At 39.3% G+C, this 24,219-nt stretch overlaps 1 protein-coding gene across 1 annotated transcript; it reads left to right on the forward strand.

The window, feature by feature from the left end:
• Window positions 1–12,562: 12,562 nt before the first annotated feature.
• LOC101358449 (olfactory receptor 5B12-like) lies at window positions 12,563–13,702 on the forward strand. Its single transcript, XM_004389305.2, has one exon. It carries the CDS (start codon window positions 12,761–12,763, stop codon window positions 13,700–13,702), a length of 942 nt encoding a protein of 313 aa, XP_004389362.1. The 5' UTR covers window positions 12,563–12,760.
• Window positions 13,703–24,219: the final 10,517 nt, after the last annotated feature.

Below are 24,219 nucleotides of genomic sequence, written 5' to 3' on the forward strand. Positions count from 1 at the left end.
CCCTACTGAGCCGTTCTATTCTGGACACATTGAACTTGGCATGAGTCGGAATCAAGTCCACAGCCTCAGCCTTTAATTTCTTTCCCTTCTCTGTTGACTGTATCAGTTCCTGCTGAAAAAGTTATTAGTGTTTTCCTTTATTTTTGAGAACAGATGGTGAATTATGTCCCCCAAAAAATGTGTGTATCAATTTGGCTGGGCCATGATTCCCAGAATTGTGTGGTTGTCCTCCATTTCGTGATTGTAATTTTATGTTAAAGAGGATTAGGGTGGGCTTGTAACACCACCTCTACTGAGGTCACATCCCTGATCCAATGTAAAGGGAGTTTCCCTGGGGTGTGGCCTGCATCACATTTTATCTTTCAAGAGATAAAAGGAAAGGGATGCAAGCAGAGAGTTGGGGACCTCATACCATCAAGAAAGCAGTGCCAGGAGCAGAGCGTGTCCTTTGGACAAGGGTCCCTGCACCAAGAAGCTCCTAGTCTGGGAAAACACTGATGAGAAGGCAGAGAGAGAGAGAGCAAGCCTTCCCCTGGAGCTGACACCCTGAATTTGGACTTATAGCCTACTTTACTGTAAGGAAATAAACTTCTCTTTGTTAAAACCATCCACTTGTATCTCTGTTATAGCAGCACTGGATAACTAAGACATATGGGTATACTGAAGAAGAAATAATAATTCACATACCTATGACTTCCCTTAGCAAGTATCCTCAGAACTTGATCCCCACAGCAAGATTTTAATTAAAATATTCAGTACATGAGACATGGAACTGTGGATGTACTCGCCGAAGTTGTCCCCTAAGAACTCCATGTCAGTATAACCCCCTTTAAGACACTAGTTACCACCAGACCCTTAAGTCCCACTCCGGCTTTATTTAGGCTCACTGTAGTGGGAACAACTTGGTGCCTAGAGCAAAGTTGTTCAATTATCTACTTGATTTTTTTTTTTTAATTTGATTTTTTTCCTAACAATTTTCAGGTGTACGCTTTAGTGATAGTGAGGTCTTTAGGGAATCAGTGTTGGGGCCTTTACCCTCATACTGATGCTATAATGACCCTTTAACCAGAATAACCTGAGATAACGCTCTATGATGACAAAAGTAATCTTGAGTGCTTTGCCAAGCTTTTTACATCCTTTATCTTTTCCACTCCCAAGCCACTGTAAAAATTCAAGAATGGTTATGACTAATTCTTTAAAAAAGATATGGAAAGTGAGGCCAAATAAAGTGAAGGAATTAAATTTCTCCTATCTGAAACATGAGATCTAGAATTTGAATTCATAGAGCATAGGATTTTTGAGGTTTGGCACACAGTGCCAAAGAATCCAGCTGTTGCCAAGTAAGTGTTTAGAAAAGGATGAGATAAGATCATTTAGGACTCAGTACAAAGCAGTACAAAGCAGTACACAGCAATGATCGTGAGGATGGTGCAGAACCAGGCAGTGTTTCCTTCTGTTGTATACAGGGTTGCTATGAGTCAGCACCAACTCAGTGACACCTAACAAGAACTATAACAAAGGGGGAGCCACAACCTGCTTCTCTTGCTAAGTCTCCCTTTCTCTTACCCTATAAGGATGTTGGTGTTTATGGTGTTATGACTGAAGGGGCCCTCAATGGCCCTCCATCCTCTATGTCCCCTCCTATGTCCCAGGAGCCAGGAATCTGCCCCTAGAATAGGAGATCAGAGGTACCTTCTCTAGAGAAATTAAGTCTTGAGGGCCTCAAGATCTAGAATCTTGAATTCTATGCCACCAGCCAACAAGCTTTATGCACACCAAACTCTTAAATCAGTGTACCATTCTTAAATTTAAAAAAATTAAAAAAAAAAATCTGTTGCCTCAAAGTCAACTCTGCTTGATGATGACCCCACATGTTTCAGAGTAGAACTGCTCCATAGAGTTTGCAATGGCTATAATGTTATGGAAGTAGATCACCAGGCCTTTCTTCCACAGTGCCTCTGGGATTTGAACCACCGACCTCTCAGTTAGCAATTGAGCACAAACCATTTGCGCACCCCCCCACCCCCTCAAGTAACTTAACTATAAATACAAAACTAAGAATTCCCAAACTGGAACAAGAAGACTGACTGTACCAGCAGGGAATTGTCTGGATTAGAAGATTTCCACAAGATGCTTGCTTTGATAGAAGTTTAGAGAAAGCAAAATAAAAAAATATTGCCACAAGATAAAGATCACAATTAAAAATATTAGGGAAAAACAAAAGCCCTTGTACAAATGGTAATGCGGAGGCCCTGGACTTCCTCATCTGTCTTCACAAGGGAGTAGAATCATTATCAGCATCAACAGCCCAAGGCTGATTGTGATGAGGTGGAGGAGGTCAGACATACCTCCACCCTCCAAACCTTTTACCAATTCTGACACCAGCCGTCCCTCCCATGGCACTCTCTGCTTCTTTGCTGGGTTTGACAATGTATTGCAATGGCCACACAGAACTCACAGACCATACTTGCAGTTATGGGATCTATTAGGGAAGTAATAGGTTACAGTTCAGGACTTTATCCACCACACATCTATCAGTTTCTCATGCTGTGGTGGCTTGCGTGATATTAGAAGCTATACCACCCATATTTCAAATACCAGCAGGGTCACCCATGATGGACAGCTTTCAGAGGAGCTTCCAGACTAAGACAGCCAGGAAGAAGAACCTGGTGGTCTACTTCTGAAAAAATTGGCCAGTGAAAACTTTATGAATAGCAGCAGAACATTGTCTGATATAGTGTTGGAAGATGAGCCCCTCAGGTTGGAAGGCGCTCAACAGACGACTTGGGAAGAGCTGCCTCCTCAAAGTAGAGTTGACCTTAACGATGTGGATGGAGTAAAGTTTCTGGGACTTTGATTTGCTGATGTGGCATGACTCAAAATGAGAAGAAACAGCTGCAAACATCCATTAATAATCAGAATGTGGAATGTACGGAAGTATGACTCTAGGAAAATTGGAAGTCATCAAAAACGAAATGGAAGGTATAAAGATCAATATCCTAGGCATTAGTGAGCTGAAATGGATTGGTATTTGCCATTTTGAGTTGGACAATAATATAGTCTACTATGCCAGAAATGACAAATTGAAGAGGATTGGCGTCACATTCATAGTCAAATAGAACATTTCAAGATCTGTCCTGAATTACAACCCTGTCAGTGATAAGATAGTATCCATAGGCCTACAAGGAAGACCAGTTAATACGACTATTATTCAAATTTATGCAACAACCACTAATGTGGAAATTGAAGATTGTTACCAACTTAAACATGCAGTCAAGATGCACTGGTAATTACTGGTGATTGGAATGAGAAAGTTGGAAACAAAGAAGAAGGATCAGTAGTTGGAAAATATGGTCTTGGTAATAGAAACGAAACCAGAGATTGCATGATAGAATTTTGCAAGACCAACAACTTCTTCATTGCAAATGCTTCTTTTCACCAACATAAACGGTGACTTTACATGTGCACTTTACCAGATGGAAAACACAAGAATCAAATAGACTACATCTGTGGAAAAAGACAATGGAAAAGCTCATTAACATCTGTCAGAACAAGGCCAGAGGCTGATTGCTGAGCAGACCATCAATTGCTCATATGCAACTTCAAGTTGAAGCTGAAGAAAATTAAAACGTGTCCACAAGAACCAAAATATGACCTTGAGTATATCCCACCTAAATTTGCAGACATCTCAAGAATAGATTTGGTGCACTGAACACTAATGACTGAAGACCAGATGAGTTGTAGGATGGTATTAAGGATATTATACATGGAGAAAGCAAAAGGTCATTAAAAAGACAGGAAAGAAAGAAAGGCTTAAAATGGATGTCAGAAGAGACTCTGAAACTTGCTCTTGAACGTAGAGTAGCTAAAGCAAAAGGAAGAAATGATGAAGTGAAAAAGCTGAACAGAAGATTTCAAAGGGCAGCTCGAAAAGACAAACTAAAGTATTACAACGAAATGTGCAAAGACCTGCAGTTTGAAAACCAAAAGTGAAGAACACACTTGGCATTTCTCAAGCTGAAAGAACTGAAGAAAAAATTCAAGCCTCGAGTTGCAATTTTGAAGGATTCTATGCGAAATATTGAATGACACAGGAAGCATCAAAAGTAGAAGGAATACAGAGTCACCGTACCAAAAAGAATTGGTTGTTGTTACAATCATTTCAGTAGTTAACATAAGATCAAGAACTGATGGTGTTGAAGGAAGAAGTCCAAGCTGTACTGAAGGCGTTGGTGAAAAATAAGGCTCCAGGAATTGATAGGATACCAACTGAGAAGTTTCAACAAATGGATGCAATGCTGGAGGAACTCACTACTCTGTGCCAAGAAATTTGGAAGACAGCTACCTGGCCAACCCACTGGAAGAGATCCACATTTGTGCCCATTCCAAAGAAAGATGATCCAACACAATGTGGAAATTATCAAACATTATCATTAATATCCATAATTCGTTATGATCCACACAATCAAATGCCTTTGCATAGTTAATGAAACACAGGTAAACATCTTTCTGGTATTTTCTGCTTTCAGCCAGGATCCCTCTGATATCAGCAATGATATCCCTGGTTCCATGTTCTTTTCTGAATCCAGCCTGAATTTCTGGCAGACCCCTGTTGACATACTGCTGTAGCTACTTTTGAATGATCTTTAGCAAAATGTCACATGCATGTGACATTTTTCCTTTAGTTCTTTCAGCTTGAGGAATGCCGAGCATGTTCCTCCCTTTTGGTTTTCTATCTCCAGCTCTTTACACATGTCATTATAATACTTTACTTTGTCTTCTCGAGCTTCCCTTTGAAATCTTCTGTTCAGTTCTCTTGCTTCATCACTTCTTCCTTTTGCTTTAGCTACTTGATGTTCAAAAGCAAGTTTCAGAGTCTCTTCTGACATCCATTTTGGTCTCTTCTTTCTTTCCTGTCTTTTTAATGACCTCTTGCTTTCTTCATATATGATGTCCTTGATGTCATTCCACAACTCGTCTGGTCTTCAGCCATTAGTGTTCAACCCGTCAAGTATATTCTTGACGTGGTCTCTAAATTCAGCTGGGATATACTCAAGGTTGTACTTTGGCTCTTGTGGACTTGTTCTAATTTTCTTCAGTTTCAACTTGAACTTGCGTATGAGCAATTGATGGTCTGTTCCGCAGTCAGCCCCTGGCCTTTTTCTGATTGATGATATTGATAGTTGATTTGATTCTTGTGTATTCCATCTGGCGAGGCCCATGTGTACAGTTGCCACTTATGTTGGTGAAAAAAGGTATTTGCAATGAAAAAGTCATTGGTCTTGCAAAATTCTGTCATGCGATCTCTGGCATCATTTCTATCACCAAGGCCATCTTAGAATGGGAATTCCAGGACACTTAATTGTGCTCTTGAGGAACCTGTACACAGATCAACAGGCAGTTGTTCAGACAGAACAAGGGGATGCTGCATGGTTTAAAGTCAGGAAAGGTGTGCGTCAGGGTTGCATCCTTTCACCATACCTATTCAATCTGTATGCTGAGCAAATAATCCGAGAAGCTGGACTATATGAAGAAGAAAGGGGCATCAGGATTGGAGGAAGACTCATTAACAGCCTGCGATATGCAGATGACACAACCTTGCTTGCTGAAAGTGAAGAGGATTCAAAGCACTTACCGGTAAAGATCAAAGACTACAGCCTTCAGTATGGATTAGACCTCAACATAAAGAAAACAAAAATCCTCGCAACTGGACCAATAAGCAACATCATGATAAACGGACAAAAGATTGAAGTTGTCAAGGGTTTCATTTTATTTGGATCCACAATCAACACCCATGGAAGCAGCAGTCAGGAAATCAAAAGACGCATTGCATTGGGCAAATCTGCTGCAAAAGACCTCTTTAAAGTGTTAAAAAGCAAAGATGTCACCTTGAAGACTAAGATTTTCCTGACCCAAAGCATGGTATTTTTAATCGCATCATATGCATGTGAAAGCTGGACAATGAATAAGGAAGACCAAAGAAGAACTGATGCCTTTGAATTGTGGTGTTGGCAAAGAATATTGAATATACCATAGACTGCCAAAAGAATGAACATATCTGTCTTGGAAGAAGTACAACCAGAATGCTCCTTAGAAGGAAGAATGGCAAAACTATGCCTTACATACTTTGGACATGTTGTCAGGAGGGATCAGTCCCTGGAGAAGGACACCATGCTTGGTAAAGTACAGGGTCATTGAAAAAGAGGAAGACCCTCAACGAGATGGATTGACACAGTGGCTGCAACAATGGGCTCAAGCATAACAACAATTGTGAACATGGCAGAGGACCGGGCGGTGCTTCTTTCTGTGGTGCATAGGGTTGCTATGAGTCGGAACTGATTGACGGTACCTAACAACAACAACAACAACATCATTAGTGTCACACACAAGTAAAATTTTGCTGAAGATAATTCAATAATGGTTGCAGAAGTACATCGACAGGGAACTGCCAGAAATTTAAGCTGGATTCAGAAGAGGAGGTGGAACGAGGGATGTCATTGCTGATGTCAGATGGATCTTGAATGAAAGCAGAGAACACCAGAAAGATGTTCACTTGTGATTTATTGACTATGGATCATAGCAAATTATGGATAACATTGTGAAGAGTGGGAATTGCAGAACACTTAATTGTGCTCATGTGGAACCTCTACATAGACCGAGAGACAGTCATTCAAACAGAACAAGGAGATACTGCATGGTTTAAAATCAGGAAAGGTGTGCGTCAGGGTTGTATCCTTTCACCATACTTATTCAATCTGTATGCTGAGCAAATAATCTGAGAAGCTGGATTATACGAAGAAGAATGGGGCATCAGGATTGGAGGAAGACTCATTAACAGCCTGTGATATGCAGATGACACAACCTTGCTTGCTGAAAGTGAAGAGAACTTGAAGCACTTACTGGTGAAGATCAAAGACTACAGCCTTCAGTAAGGGTTTGTGGTGTCATGAATCCCTTTTGTGTGGCCTTTCTCACCATAATCTTGTAACTCCCACCCAAGTGATTTGGCAGGACTGTGCAGATAGGCTAACTGTGGCCTAACGAGGGGATCAGTCAGTTTTGCCATCCCGCTAGGCTTAAAAGAGAGCCTATTCCAGAGCACGAGAAGTTCCCACCACCACAAAGCAAGAACAGCCAGGAGCGGAGAGCTCGTCTTTTGAACCTGAGATTCCTGTACTGAGATGCAGAGAGAGAGAACTGTAACACTGAAGACAGTGAGAAGCAGCAGCAGAGACCCAGCAGTAGAGATCTGGCAGCAGGAGACGGAATAGTGGGCTTCCTGGCCCACAGAGCAAGAAAGCTGAGTGCCTTTGGGCAGAGGCTGAGGGCCGGGCCAGGGATAGGTATGCCTTCAAGCACAGCTGGGAAGAGGCTGTTTTGATGCAAGAACTGTATCCTGAGTGTTCTTGAGCCTGAATTGTAACTGTTAATTCCCTAATAAACCTCATAATCATGACTATTGTCTGTGAATTCTGCGTGGCCATTGCAATGAATTATTGAACCCAGTAGAGAAGTAGAGAGTGCTGTGGGAGGGAGAGTTGGTGTCAGAACTGGTAAAGATGGCGGAGAGAGGAGGCATGTCTGACTTCAACCTCATAGAAATCAGCCTTGGGCTGTTGATATTGATTCTTCTTCCCTCTTGTGAAGATAACGGAGGTCAGACACTGCCCCCATGCCATTTTTACAGGATTACAGTTCAACATAAAGAGAACAAAAATCCTCACAGCTGTGCCAATAAGCTACATCGTGATAAATGGAGAAAGTATTGAAGTTGTCAAGAATTTCATTTTACTTGGATCCACAATCAACGCCCATGGTATTTGGCAAATCTGCTGCAAAAGACCTCTTAAAAACAAAGATTTCACTTTGAGGATTAAGGTGTGTTTGACCCAAGCCAAGATATTTTCAATCCCCTCCTGTGCATGAAAAAGCTGGGCAGTGAATAAGGAAGACTGAAGAATTGATGCCTTTGAATTATGGTGTTGGTGAAGAATATTGAATATATCATGGACTGCCAGAAGAACTAACAAGTCTGCCTTGGAAGAAGTACAGCCAGAGTGCTCCTTGGAAGTGAGGATGGTGAGACTTCTTCTCATGTACTTTGGATATGTTATCAGGAGGGGGCAATCTCTGGAGAAGACATCAAGCTTTGTAAGGTAGGAGGGTCATCGAAAAAGAGGAAGACCCTTGATGAGATGGATTGACTAAGTGGCTTCAGCAATGGGCTCAAACATAGCAATGATTGTGAGGACAGGGTAGTACGGGCAGTGTTTCATTCTATTGTACATAGGGTTGCTATTAGTTGGATCCAAACTGATGACACCTAACAACAACAATAACAACATAAAATCTTATCTAAAGCTTTTCTTCCTGAGATAGTTTGGTCTTGGAAATTTATGGGTTTCCACATTGTCGACTATGGTAGTGCTTCTCAAACCTGAGGTATTCATATCCGTCTTTCCAAATAATATCTGGATCTTCATACTTCTATTGTCTGATAGTTCAGCTTCCCCCATATTAGTCAATATTATATTTTATTGCTTACTTCTGCCAGTGTTTATTTAGTTTTGAAATATCTTTTACGTCTTTTTTTGTTTTGCATTGCTTCTTGCATCCCAGTATATTTTTATTGACGTACATTCTTTACTTCAGAATTCTGTGAGCCATAAATTCTCTGTCTTTCTTTTTCTGACACTATTCACATGGGATGGTGATGAATGAGAAATGAACAGGTTGAATACCTTGTTGTATAGATTATACTTCTTAGCCATGTCTCAACAGAATAGAGGTGAATTACTTACATACCACTAGATACATCATAGGAATTACTCACTCTATCATGGCTTTTGCAACCCAACAACTATATGATGGATACTTCTTAAGAAATAGATGATGGCTTTACTCACAATGAAAGAGGTTTCCAAATTAGTGGGAATAAATGGTCGCCAATCTGAAGCTAATTGTGAATCCTAATGGTCATTGCTTCAGACAGGATAAGCTTTGAATTATCCTTCAAAAACCACAACCAAACCAGTTGCCCTTGAATTGACCCAAACTCATGGTGACCCCATGTGTGTCAGAGTAGAAATGTGCTCCACAGAGTTTTTAATTGCTGATTTTTGGGGAAGTAGTTGGCCAGGCCTTTCTTCTGAGAAGCCTCTGGGTTAGCAGCTAAGCACTTCACCATTTGCGCCACCCAGGGACATCTAAGTTATCCATAAATACTGCCTATTCTGGTCTTATAATTCAAGCCAATAACCCCTGATGATAGTTTTGGTGTTTGGGAATGAGCATTTTTGTTTACAAGTTTTGTCCTAGAAAGGACGCTGAAAAGAAATGGCCAAAGAAGAGGTCTTGGTAATTACGCTGCAATCACAGGTTTTTTTTTTTGGTTACTCTGCTAACTTCTTTAACAACGTGGAGTGTTTACCACACAGTCTTCATTTTGCTTGGAACAATCTTTCTTAGTCTGGCTTTTTGTCATTTGTTTAAGGCCTTGGCTGAAATGTTAACGTTCCTGAGAAAACATTTTACTAACCAGTATCAAGTGGATTTTTTCTATTTTCTCTTAGAATAGCATCTTATTCTATTTCTAATTATATACTTCTTTTGTGTGTTTACTTGTTTAGTGTCTATCTTTTCCATTAGACCTAAGCATTATGAGACTAAGAACCGTGTTTATTTTGCAAGGATATGTATGCCTAGGGCTCAACACCGTGGCTGGTACCCATTTGAGATCAATAAACAGTTGAATGAATGGATATTTCTTATCAACGGTGCAAACATTTAAGATGAATTAAGGGAAATAATGGCTCCTGGGATCCACTTGACTTGTTTAATGACAGAGCCGGTGTCCCTACTCCCCAGTGTTTAGGTCGAATTGGTGCGAGAGGTAATTCTGTGACTTGGTTTTGTATTACTGAAGAGAATTCTACAAGTAATATAAATATGCTCATGATCTCCCTTAATAAGCAGAGCTGAGTTGTCATAAATACTTTAGTCTCTTGTTCTCTAGTTGTGTGAGATAAGTAGTTGTTTCTTTCATGAGGGGACTTGTCCCCTGAGAGCTCCAGGACTATAACTCTCTCTTGATTCCAAGTCTTTCCAAGACTTTTCAGGTCTCCATTTGGCTTCATAATAGAGGGACTAGTCAGAGCCCTTTTGACCATTCATTTACTCCTCTGACTTTTAATAATTGTCTAGTATATACTAACAACACCAAAAACCAAACCCGTTGCCATTGAGTCTATTCTGACTCATTGTGACCTTATATAGGACAGAGTAGAACTGCTCCATAGGGTTTCCAAGGCTGAAATCTTTATAGAGGCAGACTGCCACATCTTTCACCCGTGGAGTGGCTCGTGGGTTTGAACCACAGACCTTTTTGTTAACAGCGAAGCACTTAATCACTTAACCACCAACCTTTCCCCAATATGAGATTTGCCAAGAGCCTTCAACAATAGCCAAGCAAAACACCCCCAAATAATAATGAAGTTGAATGTTGTTATGATGGTCACCACTAACCAAGCATAAGACCTTAGTGAGTCTATTTTTTCATCACCGTAGCAGCCCTTTAGGGAGGAAGCTGCTGGAGGTTACCTTTCTATTATTTCCATTTTATAGATGATGATATTGAGGCTTAAGGAGTTAAGTGACTTATCTGAGAAAAAAGAGCAGCAGATCCAGGACTAAAACTCATGTTTGCTGATTCCAAGGCCAGTAATCTTTTTTTTTTCTCAATGTCTCCCTGCTCTGGAGAAATTTTACCACTTTGCTTGTACTCAACACTGTGGAAGAACATCCCAATACGGTGTTTTCTTTCTTTCGAGGACTTACACTCCTACATGAAGGTGCTGGGGTTGCCTGTTGCATTGTTCAGGGAGTAAGGTAAGCCTCTAGATCAAGTCTACAGTCTGATGAATTTGCAGAGAGAGAAGCAACCAGGGAAATGCATCAAGGCAGCCATTTTCCCTTGGTATAGTCATAGCTCAGTCTTGATAGCTTTGAACATTTTTATATGTGTGACTTATAAGGAGAGAACATAGGTCACAAATATGATATACATGACTGCATCTAATATCTCAAGATTCTAAACAATGCCTGTGGTAGGGATTCATCTCTTGAAGACCTTGTCATCTCTAAGTGATTTAGCAAAAATTTTTGAGTGGATGAAATTTTCACACTCCATTTTGGAAAGACTCTGGATTTGGAAAAGTAAGTGGAGATTCCTTAATAGGCTTTTATGTAGACATCAGTAAAATTCCTTACATAGTTCATAACATCAATGGTAATATATCAAAGTTTGTATTTATTCTTGTCTCTGATTGCTACGTCAAGATTTTTCAGTATCTGAGAATAGAAGGCTAATAAGATAAAAAGAAAACGAATTGGGTGAGATCACTGGACCCTAGATTTCATTCTCACATGGAAGCCCTCCACAAACTCACCTACATTTTGAATTCCCAGAGAAAGCTAATCACTATGTTCAAACAAAAACATCAGCATTTATTGAATGCTTATTAAGTGCCAGATAATATTATATCTATTTTATAAACGGAGAAAATGAGGCCCAGATAAGTTAGTTAATATTCAAGGTGACTCAGAAATCAATGGATTCTTACTTGGCACAGTTGTACTGGCCACTTATATAGATAGATAAGAAATAGTGTGTGAAACATTGGAGGAAGGTGTACAAGGAACATGCGAGTAGAAAGATTTTGGGACAGAAGCAAATGGAATGAGTGAGGATTAAAAAACAAAAACAAAAAACAAACCCACTGCCAGTGAGTTGATTCAGACTCGTAGCGACCCTGTAGGACAGAGTAGAACCGGCCCACAGGGTTTCCAAGGAACAGCTGGTGGATTTGAACTGCTGACCTTTTGGTTAGCACCCAGGCTCTTAACCACAGCACTGCCAGGGCAACTTTTTCAGCCTAGTTTGTCAATAATGAGTTTAAGGGAAGACTGATGGCTGAGTGATATTGAGAACTGCCCAAGGTCAGCCTTTCATTATATGGTGTAGCTGGGATTTGCATTCTTACGTCCCTGTTCTGGACTCATGCTTTTAACCTTTATTCTCTAGATGTGTTTTTTCCTTATATACAAATTTCTACAGTTATCCACTGTGTAGTAAATCATACATTCTTTGTATCCTACTATTCTGTGAGAGCATTGAAAGCTAGAAATATATTTTGTTAAACTAGAGAGCATATAACACTGCTCTTGATACAATGAAGATGATGGAGAAGTGGCAATTCAAGTGAAACGAATTAAATTACCCTAACCTATTTTCATCTGGTGGCACAGTGGTTAAGTTTTCGGCTGCTAATCAGAAGGTTGGCAGTTCGAATCCATCAGCTGCTCCTTGGAAACCCTATGGAGCACTTCTACAGGTTTAACCTATTTTAGGGCATGAATATTTTTTGTCTGTGTTTGAAAATCTGCATTTTTACAGTCAGTAACTAATCTTGTGATTTTGCACAAGTCACTTTCTTTTTCTGCACCTTCCTTTGATAATCTATGAAGATAAAATATTGGATTACATTATCTCCAAAGTACTTTAAGATGGGACACTCTATGACTCTATCAATACTTAAAAATTTCATTTTGTTGTTATGTCCACGTTTAGGTCCAGAGAATCTTGAGATAATGCTTACATGGGACATGATGATTGCTCTCAGCACAGTCTCATCTCCATTTACTACTCAGATCCTCTTTTCTCATTGCTATAGGGCATTCAGATAATTCACAAATAACCCCAATGGAAAACAGTACAGAGGTGACTGAGTTCATTCTTGTGGGGATAACGGATGAACCTGAACTGCAGATCCCACTCTTTATAATCTTCTCTCTCATCTATCTCATCACTGTGGTTGGGAACCTGGGGATGTTGGTATTGATTCTCTTGAACTCTCGGCTCCACACTCCCATGTACTTTTTCCTCAGTTGTCTCTCTCTGGTGGATTTTGGTTACTCCTCAGCTATCACGCCCAAGGTGATGGCTGGGTTCCTTATAGGAGACAAGGTCATCTCCTACAATGCATGTGCTGCTCAGATGTTCTTTTTTGCAGCCTTTATCATTGCAGAAAATTTTCTATTGGCCTCAATGGCCTATGACCGCTATGCAGCAGTGTGTAAGCCCCTACATTACACCACCACGATGACCAGTGTATATACACGTCTGGCCATAGGCTCCTATGTCTGTGGTTTCCTGGAAGCCCCCATCTACACTTGGAATATATTCAGTCTCTCTTTCTGTAAGTCCAATGTGGTTCATCAGTTTTTCTGTGATGCTCCTCCTCTCCTGGCTCTCTCATGCTCTAACTCCTATATCAGTGAGATGGTTTTATCTTTTTTGGTGGGCATCAATGTCCTTTTATCTTTCCCGGTAATCTTGATCTCCTACCTGTTTATACTTACTACGCTCCTGAGGATGCGCTCACCTGAAGGATGCCCAAAGGCCTTTTCCACCTGTGCTTCCCACCTCACTGCAGTCTCCATCTTCTATGGGGCAGGCATCTTCATGTACTTACAACCCAGCTCCAGTCATTCAATGGACACAGACAAAATGGCATCTGTGTTCTATGCCATAGTCATCCCTATGTTGAATCCACTTGTCTACAGTCTACGGAACAAAGAGATCAAAAGTGCCTTTAAAAAGGCTGTTGGGAAGGCACTGTCATCTACAGGAATCTTATTTTAATTTTATACAATCCACAATATGGCAGTTTCAACCACTTCAGATCTATTTAGGGAAAATTTTGACTTGTCTAGACCTACAATTTTATAATTTTCCTAAGTAATTTCCCCAGCTCTATTACGTCTACAAAGCAAATGCCTTGACAAATATAAGATCTCAAATATAGTAACTTGGGGAGAATCAACAATGAAGATAGAATTCTTATTTTATAAATTCTCGTTACATTTTATCAGTTCATTTGCTTACATAATTACTCCCAAATGCTTATGTATGCTCACATGTATACAGAAGTATATGCCTACACATACTTCATTCATGCAAACCCCATGTAATTCACATACCTATGAATGGATGGGGAAATAAGTTCAAGATATAAATGGGGTTGGTCTACATTATGGATTCAATTGTGTCCCCCAAAAATGTATATCAACTTGGGTAGGCCATGATTCCCAATATTGTATGATTGTCCCCCATTTTGTCATCTGATGTGATTTTCCTGTGTTGTAAATCCTACATCTATGATGTTAATGAGGCAAGATTAGAGGTAGTTATGTTAAGGAGGCAGAACTCAATTTACAAGATTAGATATCTTGAGTCAATCTCTTCTGAAATATAAAAGAGAGAAGCAAGCAGAGAGACAGGGGGACCTCATGCCACCAAGAATGAAGAACTAGGAGGGGACCCGTTAGATCTGGTTCCCTGTGCTGAGAAGCTCCTAGACCTAGACCAGTGTAAGATTGATAACAAGGGCCTTCCCCAGTGCTGACAGAGATAGAAAGCCCTCCCCTGGAGCTGGCACCCTGAATTCAGACTTCTAGCCTCCTAGACTGTGAGAGAAAAAATTTCTCTTCGTTAAGGCCATCCACTTATGGTATTTTGGTTATAGCAGCACTAGATAACCAAGACAGTCTATTTTTATAGTAGACTTTAAAACAATTATTTTGGTGTCTAATAATACGTTCTTAAATATCAATTATTTAATTAAATTTTAAAAGGAAATTTTAATAGGAATTAATTTTTAATAGGAATAGTTCCTCTGCATATGGCTTTTTATTTTATTTTTATAACTTTCTTCGTGAGGAAATATTTCATGTTAATATATTTTAAATTGGTTCCAAATGTCCTGGGTGTAGGTTTGTTACTGAAGGTATTTGTTTGTTTGTTGGTGTTTTTATTTTTCAATGATAATGTCTTTATGGGCATTTTTTTAGCTCAGTTTCCATCTTTATCAACTCATTATCAGAAATAACATTTTTATATGAAAATTGTATTGAAGAAAGCAGACCATAGTATGTTGTTAGGTGCTGTCGAGTCAATTTCAATTCATAATGATCCCATGTGCCAGAGTCGAACTTCCCCATAGGGTTTTCTAGACTGTAATCTTTAAAGGAGTAGATTGTGACGTCTTCCTCCTGAGGAGCAGCTGGGTGGGTTGAACCACCAACCTTCCTGTTAGCAGCCAAGCACTTAACCCTTGTGTTACCGACCATAGTATAGGAACAGGGAATGAATAATAAAAGAATATCTAATTCACTGGAATAGGAATTTAACAATGTTTAATTTTGAAGTAATTCTGGGACCTTTGTCCTCAGATGATAACCTCAGGACACATTTTATGCTCCTCTATTCATGCATACAGAGAGATCACCATCTTATAAGTCACCATCCAGGCTCCATCAAGATACTGATCTGGCCTGGTCCTTGGTGTTCTCCAAGAAAAATCTAGCCTACTTTTTTCATTTTGTTGTGTTAGGACATTAAGAATCACTCAGAGGCCCTGGTGTCACAGTGGTTAAAGCAATTGCCTGCTAACTGAAATGTCGACAGTTAGAAACCACCAGCAGCTCTGAGGAGAAAGATGTGGCATTCTACAGCCTTGGAAACCCTATGGAGTCCTTATGAAAAAGAATCAACGACAGTGGGTGGCTAACAATTATAAAGGTGTCTAAAAAAAATTATCCTATTTTATTGAGTCTAAACAGAATTAATTTAAATTACCAATATTCTAAATATTTACTTTTCTTTGAATATTTCCTTCCCAGCTAAGTGAGTTGGAACACAGCATTTAAAATAATCTATCTCTAAACCTTGAACTCATATGTGGAAAGAAGGATATTTTTTTCTATCTGGTCTCTGAATCTAGAATTTAGGACTCCTGTGGTTTTACATGAAGTGCCAGAGTCTTAGTACGGCATGGTAAAAAACCAAAACCAAACCCATTGCAGTCGAGTCAATTCTGACTCATAGCAACCCTACTGAACAGACTAGAACTGCCCCACAGTGTTACCAAGGAGTGCCTGGTGGATTCGAACTGCCAACCTTTTGGTTGACAGCCAAACTCTTAACCTGGAGCCCTGGTGGTGCAGTGGTTAAGAGTTCAGCTGCTAACAAAAAAAAAAAAGGTAGGCAGTTTGAATCCACCAGCCTCTCCTTGGAAATCCTATGGGGGCAATTCTACTCTGTCCTATAAGGTCGCTATGAGTTGGAATCAACTCAACTGCAACAGATGGCATGGTAGCGATATTTAAATGTATGAAACATATCCCTCAGAACCAAGCAGAAAGGTCACAGAAACAAATTTCCTTTCCTGATAGGGAAAGTTTTTCATTTTGTAGAAAAGGAACCAGGGTCTCCATTCTCCCCAAGGTCTCCATTCTCCCCAAGGTCTCCTCATAAAATGCTAAAAACTACCTAGCGTAATTTAAATGTGAAATAACTAGGCTTGGCTACATAATTTGTGGAGACCCATCCCCCCCCAAAAAAGCGCATCTCCTTGTTAAAAAATTACTAAGAATTTCAAGCTGGCAAAAGAAGAACATTAAACCAAGTGTGGGACCTTCTAAACGAGGCCCTGTGAGAAGGCACTGAGTGTATGCTGATTAAGCCTGTTCTGTTAAGCCCACCTCTTCCAAGATGTGGTGGTGTTGTGTGAAGTCAAGTAGATTCTATCTCATAGCAACCCTATAGGAGAGAGTAGAACTGCTCCTTAAGGTTTCCTAGGCTGTAATTTTTACAGAAGCAGATCGACAGCTCTTCTCTCCTGTGGAGCCACTGGTGGGTTCAAAATGCTGACCTTCCAGTTAGCAGCTGAGCACTTAACAGTTGTGCCACCAGAGCTCCTTTTCTAAAATATAGTCCTTTAAAAATTAGAACAAAATTGATACATAAAATTAAAGTACTGATAGATAAAACTTCATATAATTGATCTATCTATCAGTACTTTAATATATATATTATATATCCATGTTACATGAACTTCATATATACAGGTATACCTTGGAGATATTGGGGTTTCAGTTCCAGACAACCGCAATAAAGCGGATATTGCAATAAAGTGAGTCACAAGAATTTTTTGATTTCCTAGTGCATATAAATGTTATGTTTATACTATACTATGGTCTATTAAGTGTGCAATTGCATTATGTCTAAAAAAAATGTACCTTCCTTAATTAAAAAATACTTTATTGTTAAAAACTGCAAACCATCATCTGAGCCTTCATCGAGTCATAATCTTTTTGCTGGTGGAGGGTCTTGATGTTGATGGCTGCTGACTGATCAGGGTGGTGGTTGTTGAATATTGGGGTGGCTGTGTCAATTTCTTAAAATACTACAACAATGAAGTTTGCCACATCAATTGACTCTTTCTTTCACTAAAGATTTCTCTGTAAGGGCAGAGGCGAGCTTCTCCTTGATTTTCAAGAAGGCTTGTTGACATTCATTTGGGTCAGAGTCCTTTCCTAGGGTGGCTTCACAGAGGGGCTTTGTTACTAACCCAAATTTCGGGATCCAAATCCTGCAAAAGTCAGCTATACCTAGAAAGACAGGAATTTGTCTCTGGGTAGTCGGGTGGATAGCTTTTTACCCATAGTAAAACTTCTTTCAAAATAGGAGTTAATCCTCTCAAACCCTGCTGCTGCTTTATCTTCTAAGTTTATGTAATATTCTAAATCCTTTGTTGTCATTTCAGCAATGTTCACAGCGTCTTCACCAGGAATAGAATCCATCTCAAGAAGCTATTTTATTTGCTCGTCCCTGAGGAGCAACTCCTCATTTGTTAAAGTTTTATCATGAGATTGCAGCAATTCAGTCACATCTTTAGGCTCCACTTCTAATTCTAGTTATTTTGCTATTTCCACCACATCTGTAGTTACTTCCTCCACTCCAATCTTGAACCCCTCAAAGTCATCCATGAGGGTTGGAATCAACTTCTTCCAAATTCCTGTTAATGCTGATATTGTAACCTCCCCTCATGAATCACAAATGTTCTAAATGGCATCTAGAATGGTAAATCCTTTCCAAAAGGTTTTCAGTTTACTTTGCCCAGATCCATCAGAGGAATCACTGTCTATGGCAGCTATAGACTTATAAAATGTATTTCTTAAATAATAAGACTTGAAAGTCAAAACTACTCCTTGATCCATGGACTGCAGAATAGATTTGTTGTGTTAGCGGGCATGAAAACAACATTAATCTCCTTGTACATCTCCATTAGAGCTCTTGGGTGACCAGATGCATTGTCATTGAGCAGTAATATTTTGAAAGGAATCTTACTTTTCTGAGCAGTAGGTCTCAACAGTAAGCTTAAAATATTCAGTAAACCATGTTGTAAACAGATGTGTTATCATCCCGGCTTTGTTGTTCCATTTATAGAGCCCAGGCAGAGTAAATTTAGCATAATTCTTAAGGGCTCTAGAATTTTTGGAATGGTAAATTAGTATTGGCTTCAACTTCAAGTCACCAGCTGCATTAACCACTAACAAGAGAGTCGGCTTGTCCTTTGAAGCTTTGAAGCCAGGCATTGACTTCTCTCTAGCTATGAAAGTCCTAGATAACATCTTCTTCCAAGATAAGGCTGTTTCATTTACATTGAAAATCTGTTGTTTGGTGTAGCCACCTTCATCAATTATCTCAGCTAGATCTTCTGGATTACTTGCTGCAGCTTCTACCTCAGTACTTGCTGCTTCAGCTTGCACTTTTATGTTATGGAGATGGCTTCTTTCCTTAAACCTCATGAACCAATCTCTGCTAGCTTCAAACTTTTCTTCTGCAGCTTCCTCTCAGCCTTTACAGAATTGAAGAGAGTTAAGGCCTTGCTCTGGATTAGGCTTTCATTGAGGGGAATGTTGTGGCTGGTTTGATCTTCTATCCAGACCACTGAATCTTTCTCCATATCAGCAATACAACTGCTTCACTTTCTTATCATTCGTGTATTCACTGGAGTAGCACTTTTAATTTCCTTCAAGAACTTTTCCTTTATATTCACAACTTGGCTAACTGCCACAAGAGGCCTAGAATTTGGCCTGTTTTGGCTTTTGACATGCCTTCTTCACTAAGCTTAATAATTTCTAGCTTTCGATTTAAAATGAGAGACGTGTTTTCACTTGAACACCTAGAGGCCATTGTAGAGTTATTAACTGACCTAATTTCAATATTGTCATGTATCAGGGAATAGGGAGGCCTGATGAGAGGGAGAGAGATGAGAACGGCCGGTCAGTGGAGCAGTCACAACACACACAACATTTATCAATGAAGTTCGTTGTCTTACATGGGCGTGGTTTGTGATGCCTCAAAACAATTACAACAGTAACATCAAAGATCACTGATCACAGATCACCATAACAGATAGAACAATAATGAAAAAGTTTGAAATATTGCAAGAATTACCAAAATGTGACACAGAGACACAAAGTGAGCAACTGCTGTTAGAAGAATGGCGTTGATAGATTTGCTCGACATGGAGTTGCCACAAAACTTCAGTTTCTAAAAAACGCAATATCTGTGAAATGCAATAAAGTGAATTGTAATAAAACAAAGTATGCCTGTATGTTGTTGTTGTGTACCATTGAATCAATTCTAATTCATAGCAACACTATACAACAGAGTAGAACTGCCTCATAGGGTTTACCAAACTGTAATCTTTATGGGAGCAGATCACCAGGTTTTTTTCTCCCATAGAGTAGCTGTTGAGTTTGAGCTACCAACCTTTTGGTTGGCAGCCAAGAATTTGTGTATATATATATATTCCTATATGTGTGTGTGTGTGTGTGTATATATATATCCATAAGTTTGTATGTAAACTATATATATAAACATACAAACATACTTTGTATCTCTCTCTCATATATGTAACCATAAAGTAAATACCATTCTTAATTTTGAAAACTATTCCCTAAAATCACACGTATGTGAAAATTAAACAACAACCTCCTAAATAACCTAAAGATCAAAAAAGAAATCACAGGTAAAGTAGAAAATACTTGGAGATGAACGAAAATAAATATACAACATATCAAAATTTATGGGATGCAGCAAAAGCAGAACTTAGAGGAAAATTGATAACTCTTAAAACTCACGTTAAAAAAAGAATGATCTCAAATCAATAAACTAACCTCTGCCTTAAAATAACTGGGAAAAAAAAGAGCAAATTAAATCCAAAGCAAACAGAGGAAGAAAATAAGAAATATTACAGTGGATATTAATGAAATAAAAGAATAGAGAAAATCATGAAATCAAAGTTTGATTCTTTGAAAAGATCAACCATATTGACAAACCTTACACTAGACTGACCAAGAAAAAAGAGAGAAGACTCAAATTACTAAAGTTGGGAATGAATGAGGGGATATTGCTACCACCATTATAGAAATAAAAGGGATCATAATGGAATCCTGTTAACAACTATATGTTAACTAATTATGTAACTTAAATGAAATTCCTATAAAGACACAAACTACTAATGTTGACTCAAGAACTAAAAAATATGAATGGACCTGTCACAGGTAAAGAGATTGAATTAGTAATCAAAACTCTACCCACAAAGAAAAGCTCAGACACTAATGAGTTCTTTCAAACCTTTAAAGAAGAATTAATACCAAATATTTCACAAAATTATTCAAAATATAAAAGAGGAGGAACACTCTCCAACTTATTCTGAGGCCAGTATTATCCTGATACCAAATCCAAACAAAGGCATCAGAAGAAAATAAAGTTAAAGACCAATATCTTTTAGGAATATAGATCTAAAAATTCTTTTTTTTTAAATTCTTAATGAAATGCCAGCAAATCAAATCCAGTAACATATAAAAGGATTACAAACCATGTACAACCAGGATTTACCCCAGGAATGAACTGTTGGTTTAATATCTGAAAATCAATTCACATAATACATCATATCCCTCACACATCTGTCAGTTCGTTCTACTGTGGGGGCTTGTGTGTCGCTGTGATGCTGGAAGTTATGTCACCAGTATTCAAATATCAACAGGGTCACCCATGGCTGACAGGTTTCAGCTGAGCTTCCAGACGAAGATAGACTAGGAAGAAGGAGCAGGCAGTCTATTTCTGAAAAGAATTAGCCAGCAAAAACCTTATGAATAGCAGTGGAACATTGTCTGATACAGTGCTGGAAGATGAGCTCCTCAGGTTGGAAAGCACTCAAAATACGAGTAGGGAAGAGCTGCCACCTCAAAGTAGAGATGACCTTAATGAAGTGGATGGAGTCAAGCTTTCAGGACCTTCATTTGCTGATGTGGTATGACTCAAAATGAGAAGAAATAGCTGCAAACATCCATTAATAATCAGAATGTGGAATGTACGGAAGTAGGACTCTAGGAAAATTGAAAGTCATCAAAAACGAAATGGAATGTATAAAGATCAATATCCTAGGCATTAGTGAGCTGAAATGGACTGGTATTGGCCATTTTGAATTGGACAATCATATGGTCTACTATGCTGGGAATGACAATTTGAAGAGGAATGGTGTTGCATTCATTGTCAAAAAGAACACTTCAAGATCTATCCTGAAGGACAACACTGTCAGTGATAGGAAAATATCCGTGCTACTACAATACTATTGTTCAAATTTATGCACCAGCCACTAAGGCCAAAAATGAAGATATTGAAGATTTTTACAAATTCTGCAGTCTGAAATTGATCAAACATGCAATAAGGATGCATTGATAATTACTGGTGATTGGAATGCAAAAGTTGGAAACAAAGAAGGATCAGTAGTTGGAAAATATGGCCTTGGTGATAGAAATGATGCCAGAGATCACATGATAGAATTTTGCAAGACCAACGACTTCTTCATTGCAAATGCCTTTTTTCACCAACATAAACGGCAACTATACACTTGGACCTTGACAGATGGAATACACAGGAATCAGATCAACTACATCTGTGGAAAGAGATGAAAGAAAATCTCAATATCATCAGTCAGAACAAGGCCAGGAGCCGACTGTGTAACAGACCATCAATTGTTCATATACAAGTTCAAGTTGAAGCTGAAGGAAATTAGAACAAGTTCACGAGAGCCAAAGTACAACCTTGAGTATATCCCACCTGAATTTAGAGACCATCTCAAGAATAGATTTGACACATTGAACACTAATGACTGAAGACTAGATGAGTTGTGGAATGATATCGTATAAGATGCTAGTTCAAGTCCCCAAAACTGGAGCTCAGATGAACAGGAGCCAGCTGCAGGATCCAGTGTGAGCAAAAGCCCATGAGATTTGCCAGAAAGTCCACCTATATTGGATGCAGGCCACACCCCCAAAGAAACTCACTTTCAACTGATTGGCTACTCATAGCAGATCCCATCATGGAGATGATCACAGTATATCAAATCTCATCATGGAAGTGATCACATCATTATATGATTGTCAAACTACATTATAACTGCCAAATCAGTGAGAATCATAGCCCAGCCAAGCTGACCCACGGCCTTAATGATCACAGTCCAGCCCTTGTCAACATCTCCTTAAACCATACATAATCTCTGAATAAAGACAATTATGAACCCATGTTTGTGTCTAACGTAATACAACGAACATACGTACAACCAAAACCACATTAGCACTGTTTACATCTCATATTTTATTAGTGAAGAAAACAAAAATATTTGATGCAAACATACAAAGCAGAAATCAGCATAACATTTATAGTCCTCATTTCTGCTACAGGTCACGTGTTTGTAACTGGTATTTAGAACTATCTTCTTCCACTACCCATTCTGTATTCCCTTTGCCCTCAGCAAGCACCTCAGCTGGTTGTGGTTCTTTGCCTTGTAGGGTGACAAAAACCTTCATTCCTGAATGGTCTGGATCATTAGTAGTCATGCTGGAATTGAGTTGCTATAGTTTTCCATTGTCTTTAATCACAGAGCATGATCGTACTAAGAGATACCCTAAGGGATCTCTTGCATTCAGAAATACTTTTCCTAACCCCCATTGTGTAATATCAATCCAATTTCCTCTTGGTAATCAGGTTCAATCACACTAGCCAACGTGGCAACTCCCTTGTTTGCCTGTTGATCCAGAGACATAAGGAGCACCAAGTGGCCAGGTGGCATTCTTAGCATCCAGTTCAATAGAATCAGTGATGTGTCTCTATGTGGGATCATTCCTTTTTTGGAAATAAGGCCTCTAGATTTGTAGAACATAGGGTCATGGGGACAGGAAGCAAAAAAGGAAGCAAAAATTTTTCGAGTGGGTCACTAGGGGTAATAGTGAGTGGCGCCACCCGATTTCCTCCCCTTCTTCCCTGGACTCATGCATCCTAGTTATGGGAGAAACAGCAAGATGAAACATTGAGTGAAGAATCTGCGCTTAGTGGGCCCATATCAATAAACTCAGATTGATCCATCTTCATGTTCCTTGGACCATTATCCCACACTCTTAATAGCCATTCCCACACATATTCCCCAGGTTTCTGTTTGTACCTATTAGAAAAATCAAGCAGTTCTTTTGGAGTGTAGCGTACCTCCTCCTGGGTCACATTTCAAACTTCTCCTTTTGGGATTCACTGGACTTAAGTTTAGTTATAGGTCTAGAAGCCAAAATGGGTGGTGGGGATGTGTTTTGAGCACATTCAGTATTGTCTTTAAGGCATCTGCCTTAGGCGATGCCTCAGGCAATAACTCAGACAAAGGCTCTTTAGCCACAGCTGGTTTAATCTCATTAGATGAGGGTGGAGGGGCTAATGGTTTTACTGGGGAGGGTGACTTAACAGACAGAGATGGAGTAACCTCTTCAGATGGGAGTGAGAGGGCTGGTTCTGTTGGCAGGAGTGATTCAAAGGGGTTTAGGGGCTCAGAGTCCCTAGCTTCCTGATTATCTTCCCATATGTCCCCATCCCAAGTTTCAGAATCCCATTTCTTCCCAATCAATGCCCTCACTTTAACTTCAGGCACCACTTGAGGTTGGCAATTGAGTTAGTGTTGTAACATGGCCAGTCTTACGATAAGACTCTGGGTTTGGTTTTCAGCACTATCAGCTTTTTACTACAATAATAAGTCTTTCTTTCATGGCACAAGTGGAAACTTTGAGGTCATTTGTGCAACACTTAAGCTTTGACTCTGAAGCTCTGAGCTCATCTCTTTCTTTCATCACTTTGTGTAGCAAAAGTAGGACCAACCAACCAGCCTCCTTATACTTCTCATTATTATAAAATTGTAGAAAGGTATCAAACATGCTATCACCCAAAGCCTCGCCTTTCACCAATACCTGATCTATTGGTGGTGA

Source organism: Trichechus manatus, unplaced genomic scaffold (genome assembly GCF_000243295.1).
Source record: "Trichechus manatus latirostris isolate Lorelei unplaced genomic scaffold, TriManLat1.0 scaffold00240, whole genome shotgun sequence".
Classification (NCBI taxonomy): Eukaryota; Metazoa; Chordata; class Mammalia; order Sirenia; family Trichechidae; genus Trichechus; species Trichechus manatus.

Bases quoted from the DNA above. Each gene is read 5' to 3' on its own strand.
- LOC101358449 (XM_004389305.2), top strand. From the start codon at position 12,761: ATGGAAAACAGTACAGAGGTGACTGAGTTCATTCTTGTGGGGATAACG.